The sequence below is a fragment of the Uranotaenia lowii genome, unplaced genomic scaffold (assembly GCF_029784155.1).
Source record: "Uranotaenia lowii strain MFRU-FL unplaced genomic scaffold, ASM2978415v1 HiC_scaffold_572, whole genome shotgun sequence".
In the NCBI taxonomy this organism is placed as follows: Eukaryota; Metazoa; Arthropoda; class Insecta; order Diptera; family Culicidae; genus Uranotaenia; species Uranotaenia lowii.
Window position 1 is genome coordinate 2990 of NW_026598503.1, and position 12416 is coordinate 15405.

The 12416-nt window shown below is 37.9% G+C and overlaps 1 protein-coding gene across 1 annotated transcript; it reads left to right on the forward strand.

Moving 5' to 3' along the window:
- The first annotated feature begins 4003 nt into the window (after nt 1-4003).
- On the forward strand, nt 4004-10819 carry LOC129760319 (uncharacterized). The gene is made up of 3 exons (XM_055757959.1): nt 4004-4133; nt 7056-7171; nt 7786-10819. The coding sequence occupies exons 1-3, from the start codon at nt 4004-4006 to the stop codon at nt 8455-8457; spliced, it is 918 nt and encodes a 305-aa protein (XP_055613934.1). The 3' UTR covers nt 8458-10819.
- The last annotated feature ends 1597 nt before the right edge of the window (nt 10820-12416 follow it).

Here is a 12416-nt window from a genome sequence, read left to right on the forward strand (position 1 = left end):
ATTTTCGGAAGGGTTGGCAAACACGCTTATTGGGATGTTAGCACATATGCATACGGCCACACTTTACGAATGATTTCGTCCATTGCCAACTGCGATCTAGACGATCGATTTAACGGTGTCGTGGGTGGTGTGACGGATTGCTTTGGTTTGTTATTTTATGTGCTTGACAGATTAACACCGCTTGTAGCGCATTAAATGGCATACCACTTTTATTCATCTGTCATCAAACCTCGTAAATACCTTAGGATCTGAACTAATCCACCTTATAATGCTTTATTTTTGTTTGAACCGATTATAAGCTTTAGCAACGATAGCAATCAATCGTCTTTAGCTTTCCCAAATTCGATTCTGTAATATCAAAAGCAGGAACTAAAAACCGAGTCTGCAAGTGAGCATAACTTATAAAAGAAAAAAATCGTCCACTTTAAATTAATGTTACATTATTTTTATAATTCAATTGAGCAAACACCCTGCACCCATAAATCAGTACCGGGTGTGTCAATATACATTGTAGGTATATGTGGGTATCGAATTTGGAAGAGGAAAGTAAACACCAGGGCACACATATTTTTTCCGTATCCCCGTATCGCAGATGAGTTACAACATCAAGATAAATATCGGCGACTTTTGAAACTGGACACAAATTGATGAATGATTAATGACATTATTTTTCTATCTTCGTTCAACGAAAAATTAACCTCTCTAAGATATGGATACACAGCGCACATGCTGATGGACTAACGTGCTCATCATATTGGCTCGTCTTAGGCCACCGAGATCCACCGAGCACGTAATAATATATTTAAATGTATTCAATATTTTAATATCTCCTGGTATGTAAAAGTGATGGCGCCAAAATAAATAAAAAAGATAAATAAAATTTGCCCCTTCTCGATCGACAGCAGCGCTCTGTTGATGTCCGGGAAACCCTCAGTCAGTAAGACATTGGGGGCCCCACACAGTCAGAACGACAACGGTTCTTCATGTTCCGCGGAGAGCAAACCGTCGCTCGTCGAGTCGATTGAACACGCCTAAGAGATGAACAGGTCTCACCTGGTCTCCGCCGTTGTTGTCATATACAAGGTACCGACAACATTCACAACACACCACATATCCTCCCGATGATGGTTGACGGATCGCTGCGTATTTATTGATGTAGCCGTACCGTGACACTGACTGTGATGATCTTCATAAAGTCCAAAACTTGAACTGTTCGGTTAGCTCACAGACCAATCAGGCCGAACGTTCCGTTTTGCTTCGGTACACAGCAAGCTTTGAATATTTATAGGCATAATCTATGAGCACCAGGTTTTTCCTCCACCCATAGCCTGCCTTGTTTCCTTCGTTTTATTTTTCGCTCTCCACTCTTCCACATGTGCCAGTCGCATTTGCTTCATTTACATCTTTTTCAATAAACTAGGTGATAATGAAATTATTATTAAACTATCACATTGGTCAAAAGTTGCTCGGTCTGCTGACGCCCGGTGCACCCGTATACCCCCTGCTTCCTCCCTACTGTCCTCACCCTAGAGTTGTGTGGTTCTAGACACCGTCGCTCGGAGTTTTCTCCATGCATTCATACCATGATGATGACGAGGAACTGGTTGAAATTCCTGAAATATCTTTGAGAAGTCAAAGCTCACATTTCAAAATATTTATCAGTGTTATTACTTACGAACCGGTTCTTTCAAACTTATGACGGGATGTTGAGGCTTTGCTGCTCACCCGTTCGGCATTGCCACCTGTGCAACTGAGAGTCGATCGGCGTCGTCGAGGATTCATCGCTTTGATACATTACTTTCCTAATCGAGGGAAGATGATAACACTTTGATAATTACAGCTACCATCGAACTGTTAACATTTGATGCGAACAAAAGGCAAGCTTCATCCACTATTGTTTGAAAATCTATCAACATTATTTTAAAAACATGGGTTTGACTTAAAATTTTTAAAATCTGAACTAATCTTATTCGGTGCTACACAAAATGATCATTTGTTTACATAGGGACTCCACATTGAATTGCACATTATTTTCGTGTTAAGTGAAAATCATTAGCGAAATGGAAAAATGGCGTTACTAGCTTTGAAAGTGTTTCGAGAAAAGCATTATTTTCAGAATTGCTACAGATCCAATAAGGCTGGAACAAATATCAATTTCTTCTTTTGTCACCCACCACCACCCCCCCCCCCCCTTCAAATTTCCAAAAAACCTGAAGGGGGGAGTAAATAAAGTTTGAAGTATTTTATGTAAATTTCGATAAAAAAAATCAAATATCCGAAAGATTACAAGACCAAAATACAATTTTTGGAAAATGCAAATTATTTCACCTTTTTGTATTCTTGATTTTATTGAATAATTCTATATAAAAATATATTTGATTTTGAGGTTTAGTGCAGTGATATAGTATGCAATTTTGTTGTATACAAGCTTTCGTACAATTTATTCCAATTTATTTGTTCTTCGCATTATTTTTTATTATCCCCCCCCCCCCCCCCCCCCTCGCCCGGATTCGAAATTTGTTCTGGCCTTATTATTTATTTATTTATATCACCAAACAGTGTGTGCTACACATGGTTTCTTACATTCCTCATTCCTTATATTAACTTATATAAGTAACATTTTACCAAGTTCACAGGCTCGTTTTCTTATGTAAAAAATGTATATGATTCACAATATGACTTTCTTTTAAAACTTCTATCAAGCGCTAGATGGTTAAAAGCTTCTTTAAGGCTTTACAGGTTTTATAAAAGCTATAAGCTTTAAAGGACTTATAAAACATCTCAAATCAGTTCCAAGTTTCAATAGTAAGATGAATTTACGGCGAAAACAAGTTCCATTTTTTATCTCGCATCCAATCAATGGAAGCAATATAGTAAATTTGTGAGTCTAAATTGTACCAACATTTCCAACAAGCTTTTGTTAGTTTATAAATTCGAAAGAAAGCTCTACAAAGATCGGCTTAAGGTACAATTTTGAGTTCATATTTATTTCTACATTTTTCAAAGTGTTATTTACACTTAATTGGATTAACTGTAAATAAGCAGTAGACAGCAACAATGTCCTCACCATCGTAGATAGCGATCGTAATACATCACCATATGTAGATTAATTAAATCCTATAGAAAACAAGACCAAAATGCAATTAGAAAAAATCTCCAGCACCCATCAAACATTATATTACTTGTCAGCGTTCGTTATGTCCGAACCATATCGAGGTAGATAGAGAGCTCCCTTGAGAGCCAATCTTCAGAAATCACGACCATGCTCTTCGACATCCCTGCTGGCCGAATGAATAAGGCGGCATCACAAGAATAATTAAAACTAAATCTTACGGGAAATGATACAATTTCCGGTTCGCCTTCTGGCAGATGAAAGTGCCCCGATTGTCTGATAGGTAGGGTGAGGGGAGGGGTTAGAAGGAGGGATATATGTTCACTCACTTGCTTTGACAGAAAACGCGTTCCACCTGCCCACAGCCCGTATGCGGGCAATCCGTACACGGTCCGTCCGCAAATCAGGCGCCTGATGGATATCTGCCTGGACCCATGCCTTGATGGCCTACAAGGAATCATCTCACATTCTCTTCTAAACGAGCCCCGATCCAAGATGTTTGCTGCTGCCGGGTGTAAAATCCATTGGGCCCATGCGGCTTAGCACTGTTGTCATGCATTCATCCATTCGGACAAGTCACCATCATCATCGCGAGGAGGTGTAAAGCGTCCTCAGTAGGCCTTGATCACCAAGCAGTAGCACCGAGCTCGTGCTCTCCAGGAGCCCAAAGATGGCCGTCTTAATGATTATGTTCGATATACAAATTAATTATGTTGAAATTGATATTGCTGATTTTAATCTGTGCGTTTCGAGTTAAAAATGCCGATAAATGTAGTAAATTATGTCTCGCTCGGAATGAAAAAAGACAGTCACTTGTGGGATGAGCAACCGACTTCTCAACCTGGCGGCCGCGAGCAGAGAGAGCTTGACATGGCAGAAGGATTGTAAGCGATGGGCCACGTGCCATTAAAAGATATGCAATCAGATGACGTTAAATTGTGTATTGATAATCTTTATATTCAAGCCATAAAAGCACGGTGGCTCAAATTGGAAAATGAAGAAATCCCAATCAAGAACGCACGTAGGTATTCATGTACGGGAAACATTTAAGAGTCCGTTTTCCTCCATCACTATTAGCGCAACGCGTCGCACCGCGCCGATCCAATTGAGATGAAGTCGTTCAGATATCGATTCAATTTGGAAGCCACGCAGAATCGATTAAGCTGTGTGTACTTATGATACTTATTTTCATTCAGCCGACGTAAACACCGTCCGGTAAAATCAAACAAATTTCCATCGTGACATGGCTACAAAGCTATTGACCGATTCCATCTTGCTCAACATGACTCCTTGATAACAGTTTCTGGTTCCGTTTTTCTGTGTTACAGTATATAGATAAATGATATCTACAACTAATCACAGCAACTCGAAAATGAATAATATGCAGTTTTTCTGAGACAATTACATGCAATGTTACTCTATTTTATCAACATAGGACGAAGTTTCTAATTCTACCTACTTTGAAATCAGGGAAAAACATTAAGGTTCCTACTGTGTATCGTTCTGAGTGAGTGATTTTTAAGGAAATCAGATAAATTCCAATCGATGAATTTTTAGAAAAACTATCTCTTACCGTGGTGGCTTTCACTTCGCAAGGAATATCACTAGCATCCAGTGAAACTGGTGAAAAATCTATAGTTTTGAATATGTTTTCAAAAATCTTCGGGCCAAGTGTTTGTTTTGCATTTGAAATAAGACTAAAAATCATAAAATGATTGTTCAATTAGTGACTTATCCTTGGGAAAGGTCCGATTTATTGATAAAATCATCCTCTGAGAAATTGTTCTCGCAGATTCAGCGATGAGGCTGCATGCCTGGATTGCCGCTAAACTTTTTCCATCACTCAAATGATCCGAAGTGTTAGAGATCCTTCAATGTTACAGAATCTTATCAATTTTAAATATTGAACACTTACCTGCTTTTACCAGAAGCAAAACATCCAAAAACTGCACGGTTTTTACAACTTATTTTGGTTGACTGACTGCTTGAAATTGATGCTAACAAAACGAATTCAAACAACGGTTACTTTGATTTTTTTTATCTTTACCTTTTTTGAAGTTTAGGTTATCAAAGACTCAAACTATTAGGTAGTAAGGAGGGTTTACAAGCTATTTAAGCCGCCTGTTATGATCACTTTTCTCAGCAGGGAACGACACTGACCGAATAGAAAAATTATTCGATAAGCTGAAAATAACGTAAATGATAATAACAAGTTTTTTGTAGCGGTAGGTTATAAAAAAAAGTTGAGAAAAAAACCGTTAGATTTTGGCAACACAAAATGTACGGGCGTGTTGCCAAAATCGAACGGATTCTGTATATGTACAAAAGCATGGGACACCCAAATACTTGAAAAAAGAGCATAAAATTCCTCCTTTGGACAGCATTCTTGTGCTGTAGACAACGACAACAAAAACATCAAACGATAATCTGCAAATTGATGCTAATTGTTTAATTTATGACTAATTCTGTTCACAGTTCGATCCTTATCTGACAAGTCCGAGCGGAACGGCAGATCGTTTCACTTTAATCTGATAATGTACAATTACACAGTCCACTACAGCACCGCATTGACCTGGCAAGGGTTGGATAGAGTAGAAGCTTTAGCTAGAGATAGGTGCCGTAGTTTGACTATACATATCATCTTTCGGCTCCCTCCACGAGCCGGTCTGCCATTACAAGCTAAGCTCAGATCAGTTAAATCTTGGCGAAGCTTTTTCCGCTATTAATCTGTTGGAGAGCGAGTCATGTAATCAGCCAGCAGTCCTCTTCCAATCGTCACACAGGTACCTTTACCGGAATTCTCGATTTCCTCCCTCCAGCTGAGCTTCAACACAAGCTTTAGGCAGAGCGCAAAACGTTCAAGATAACAATCTTTGTTTGATTTCTGGCTTGGTTAACTAATGCCGTACCCGGGCCAACATCGGTTAAAGCAGGTCCAAAAATCCAAAGCATGAGGCTTTCTGTGCAGACTTTTTTTTGTTAAAAAAAACTCGTCTTGAAACTCGCTTTTATTTTATTCAACGGAATTACAAAGATTTGAATCATCCTCAATTGAACCATAACAGTTTGCATTTACAGTATAAATAGTGGGTCAAATGTAGCTTTAAGAAAGAAATAATATAAATGAATGTGCTCAAAGCGAAGGAGTGATTCGGTTCTTAACGACATCTCTCAAAAGCAAAAGCATAAATTCTTCTAATCACACATGTTTGAACACTATTACAAAGTGTCGAAAATGTCGCCGTCGATATCAGTGTAACAATGCAATAATCCGTGCGCGTTGCAATACGTTTCACCTTTCCTCCCAGAAAGGCGTGGCTTTTATGGCATCGGTAAACAACAATAAAAACCTATAAATAACCTTTTAAAAGCACGCTGTGTACGAAGAAATACCTACAACAGAAAGCGCAATCGAAGGTGGCTGGGCTCTGGAAGTGGCGGGGGTGTCGTTGGTCGGCGTCAACAACAACAACGCCGCCGCCCGGCCGTAGCAAGCAACTTTTTAGCGCAGCTTTTATTTGTTTCCTTTATTTTACCTAAATCACAAATTCACCGACAGTAAGCAAGCGACGGACGACCCACAATCAGAAACAATCATAAGCGATTGCGCGTTCCCACCCGACTTTGGCTCGGTTGTTTTTTTCTGCTTTCTGTTTTGTTTTAATGCCTTCTACCTTCTCTAGCAAATGAGGTGTTACCATAGGAACAAACGGCAAGGACTGTGATAGTTAGTTATCTTTGCCGATGTGGATCATGTGCCTCAAAGAATTCGAACAAAAAATTTGCCTACTTGAGTGTTATTGACTTAGAATGCTTTTTGCAACAAAAATGATTAGTTTCGACATTATCGATTTTTGACTAGAAAACTTTGTCATAATTTTTGTTCATAGCTTCAGTTGTTAATGATGTAGACTAATAATGTTTATCTTTTTCACGTTTACAGAAACTTTCATCATAGATCCAATCATGAAAAAGTTTGTTTTCGTTGGCGTCACCATTCGCTGCAAAGAAACCGGCATGTACTTATGCTTCGACAAAAATTGGAAAATAAAAGGAGTGGTGAGTATTTTTGAGAACACTATTGCATGTTACGATGGTCAGCCAACTACAAATTTATCATAGCAAGCGTCGTCCTATGTTGCGTCCTACCTGAGACAAAAGTTCGAGATTTGCGCAAACGGCCCTAACAACGAAACAAAAAAGGTAACAGGCACCCGACATGACGCCTACTGCGATAACCTTTTATTGACGCCCAGTCTCCGGGATGCACAGAAAGCGTCATTATTTTCCAGAAACAAAGCCATAAATCTAGGATCGATTCCACAATCGGTGATCCCAGGTTTTGGGCGACTGGTTTAGGATTAATCTTTTGTTTTGCACCGGAATCGGGACATGCCGCTCATGTACACATGTGTCTAATTACCGAGCTTGTAGGTGAATTCCAATGACTTGCTAAGGCATGCTCAAATTTCACAAATTGAACAATGACTGCAAGATGAGATCTTCATTTCAAGGACATTATCTCAGGTAGAAACCTTGCGAATTGTGTGGGCTATGGACCAACCGGGAAGAGAAAATCTTGCGTCAAATAACAGCTTGCTGTGATGACTTTTTCCAGATCAGTACCACTAAATTGTGATTTTTTTTGTCTTTCTCAATCTCTCTACTTGCAGAAAAACATAGGCAACATTGTCAATCGCCCTCGATGCCATTTCAAGGAAAGCCTCGATCCATTGGGATACTTTCAGTACCCATCTGTCAAAGATTCTTCAAAGTATCTCGGTTTCACCGGCAACGGTAAACCGATTAACTTCAAATCGAATCGCACAATCGATGAAAAGTGCCAAAACATTCAACGCATTAATGCAGCCAATTATACCGCGGAATTCTTCAGCACTCATCATCCCGTTCGCCACAAACACAATCAGCAACCGCATCGCCGGAAGCACAATCACCTAAATCGATCGCAAGAGAATCTCCCCGATAGCTATCCGAACAGTAGCGGCTTATCATCATCACAGCAGGCGACGGCAGTTAAACCATTCGTGCCAGCGCGTTCTCCCAAACGTCGTCTGCCACAATCCCAAAGAACCACACCGCTGCAGATGAGCAACGACGTTCACACACCACCAACCTCAACGATCAAACCAACGAAAATCATCAGCACAAAGAAACAAGTCAAACCGTCGAAACGGTTAGGAAAAATCAACAAGAAGCCTGCCACGTCGTTTAGCAGTAACAGTAGCAATAGTGGTTCCGTCAACATCAGGCATCAACATCATCATCACCACAGAAACCACAAGCCAGGTGTAGTCAAAACAACTCCAACGGCAACAGCATTCTAGGCCTATTTTGCATAAGCTCAACACCATTGTTTGGCTCATCGTGACAAGCATGGAGCCCGCAAATGTTGCCAACCGCTTGTTTCGCAGCAAGCCATGCCGTCGAGGTATCCCAACGACACTATCTCTCTATCTCTAATGATTATCTGACTCGCTGATTCCGCCTCGGTCTACATGAGAAGGTCGGTTGGAATTGGCATACATTTTGTATTAGAACGTTACAACAACCGGGAAAGCTTTATTAGAGTTAAATTTCAAACATACATAAGTGTCAATGCATTGCCCTAGAAGTTTATTTTACCAATACTGAACAGTAGCCACAAAAAGCCTTGAATTGCCAGCTCACGTGAATTCTGCAGAAAGCCAGGAAAAAACTAAGGGATAGTTTAAAAAAAAACAACCGCCAAAAGTATTATTCACCCCACCTAAATCATCGACTGATGAAGAACGATTCGATTTCCCCTCTCGAATGGAATTCAGTTCATTCGCATAACAGTAACTCTACATCAGCAAGTAAGCAAGAAAAACAATAGTTAAAACTACAAGTAAAACAACAACAAAAACACATCGCGAGCAATAACAAATGCAGATTAGGAACCATAGAATATTAGCGAAAAAAAAAAGATGCCAAATGCCGAGAGCTTCTAGATGCCTTAATTGGTGTGTTTTACATCTCTGTGTAGCTATCTTACTACATTCGTGGAAGTTGTCGTCCGACACCTGGAAGTTTTGCCGGAGGTATCCAGCCATCCAAATTTTTGTGAAACCTCTCTTTTATTATTTTACTGAAAATCGTTCAACGCGTGGATTTCACCGTTTCTTATTTATGCTCTTTGAATTGTTGTTTTGGTTCTTTTTATTTGAGTTACAGAAAAATTAAGCTTCGTTGTACTCCATTAGATAAAAAAAATGTTTTAACATTAATACATATGGTGCTTTGAAAACCCGAATTTGAGATTTGCTAGCAAAAACCTTTCGAATTGGGATCTCGCGCTGTATGCAGACAAAAACTAGAATCGTCCTGCTTCAAAAATGTGAAAGAAACTTGTTGTTTTAACGTTAAAACGTTCGCTTAGTTTTGACTCAAAATTCGAACACTTGTAGCTCGCTTGAAAATTTATTTCTAATGTGAAAATTTCCGTTCAGCTGAGTAATTCCTAAGTTATCAATTTTACAGTCATGATTATGAGCGCTACTGATTTTAGAAAGGATGGATTAAATCACGTGTTTCTCCATGATCACCACAAAAAGAGCAAAAAGAAGTGCTCCCAGGCTCAAAGTTTTTCACAGCTTTATTAATTTTTCGGTAAATTCCATCACATTTAAATATTGCGCCCTTCGAAAACCACTTCCGGGATGCTTCAAATGTTCAAAACACAACAAGCCCAACGTCCGAACGAGTACTGTTAACCAAACAAATGTGAAACAATCGCGTTAGCATCTACTCTCATTCAACCTTCTAGTCTTATGAAATTTGAAACTGAATTGCAATTCAAATCTTACCTTAACTGGATGAGTAAAACTTGTAGGAAATCAACCGATTCGGCAACATTGAGATGCTGTTCTTTGATCATGTGGCCTGCATTCCTTTTTTCTAAGCTATGAAGCAAAAACAGCTGATCAGTTTAGTTGATGTATTATATAACTCAAGATTTGTACGTTCTTATGTAAATATTATTGATAACAATCATCGAGTTGCATATTGAGAGGTTCAAAGTGTGCCATGAATATCAGTACTAGTGTTTAATCTGCTATTTAGACGAAACACGCGATTAATAAACAGAGAAACTTGTTTATACCTCTAGACAGCCGATAGAATATCAAAATACTACCTTAAATTGAGAAAAAAAAAGATTTGGACGATAGTGAAAAGTCACCGACCGCACAAAAGTTGCTCCTTTATTTCTAAAGTAATTGTTTCTGAAAGTTGCTAACATTGTCAGTTGGTTAATCCTATCAGTTATCGCAGAAATTTGGAAGCTGAAAACTGTGAACAATAAACAAAGGTTATTAGGAAAACATGCACAAATAATGTGACTTAACGAAAAGCTGTTAGTATATGTGTATTTACGCAAGACAACATAAAAGCATTAATAGATCGCAAAGCAAAGCCTCAACTTACGCTATTTACATCAAATAATATAACGAATTAAACAATAGAATAAAAATTGTCAGCTGGAAATCAACATTTAAGAAAAAAAATTAACATCAATCCACTTCGCTTGGGCGAAACACAAAAAGGGCAAACCGATATGAAGTCACACTGGAAATATCCCAATCTCAAATATTGTATGAATCTCATGATAATATTGTTGTACACACATACACAAAAAATGGAACGGAAAAAGTGGTAGTCATTAGCAAAGTTAACAGAATAGTTCAAGTGAATTGAAATTAAATTGAAAAAAATGATAAGATAATGGCGCAAGCAAATATTGAATGTTCACTTACATTTCTCTAATCGAAAGTCGACAAACCGCGCAGGTGGATGAAAAGTATTAAAACCATAATTTTAATAACAAATCTACATTTCGAACGAAAAAATTAAAAACAATCGGACGAGGAAGTTAACCATTACACTAACATGCATTTTTTCTAAGGCAAAACAAAAGTTTAGAACAACAACAAAAATTACTACGTAATAATTATGTTTAAAAAATTACTGCCGGAAAAAATAAAGCTACAAAAAAAAACTACTTACGAATCCAATACTCTTCGAATCAATTTTCGTCATTGTTATTTTTTAGAATCACTAGCTTCAGCCCATTGTTTTCGACGTAACCAAGCCATTTCGGCTGTTTTCTTAACATCACCCTTACTCTAACTTCTTGTTCACTACTAACTAGACTAGCATGTTCTGTTATTCGATCCATAGGTTTGTGTAATGAGTTGCATTATTTCTCAAACAATTACATTCCACTAGCGTTAAACAACACTAGGAAGAAGAAGAAGAAGAACAAATATAAAACCGTTCGCGTTAGAAATTGTGTACAGCATTTAGGTTCTAGACCAATTTTATTTAACATTCTCCTCCCCTACTTTTTTCCCGTTTTTGTGTTTTAGTTTTTATATCATGGGAAACAAAGCTCGTGGTAGTTTCCTAGTTTTATATTCAATGTACAAATTTGTGTGTCAGTTTTCATTTGTATCATATTAGCCAGCAAACACATTTGTCTCATTGTTCGTTTTTGTAATATTAAGTAAATACTTTTAATATTAGAAAGAGAGCTCAACTGTTCCAACATCAGTGAAACAGCCAGTCGCCATTTTACAAATAATTTAAAAAAACAACAACAAAATAACGACTTCAAAACGCAATGAGCCGAATTTGAACTACAAATTTACGTTCAGTATATTGTTTCTAGTTTCCTCCATTTGAAAAGATGTTTGCATCTCACAAAACCACACTTTGAGAGGGTTGCCGAACGTTCAGCTTTGTCTACACAATTAGAAAAAAAAACCTCTGACCGCAAACATCTTCGGAGGAAACGAGCTGTAGGAATTTTGCATTGTTATAAATGTATATCGTAATATAGCTTTCATTGAAAAACAAAAAAAAATACAGAAGTGAATTTACATTTAGCCAACAAATATCCCCCAACCTCCCTGAATTTGGATAATTACGATTTAAATCGACCTTAGTGACTAAGATTGTAATGCGTACGAAATGTAGTATTTGAATGAAGGAAAATGACAAAAAAATATTATCCTTTTTTAATCAAACAAAACTATATCGAGAGAAAATTGATTAAAAGTTTTTTATTTTAACTTATGAGTACACTTGCAAATAACAAGATTATTTAACAATAAATTATAATATGAACGACAATAACTCAAAATCATGAATCATCGTTATGTTTTCATTTGCATCCGAAATAATCTCTGGCTTAACTTGTCAGGCTTGATCGCGACAAATTCTACACCCAAAATTAAGCCTTCGCTCCAATCGTGAGTTCTCAATA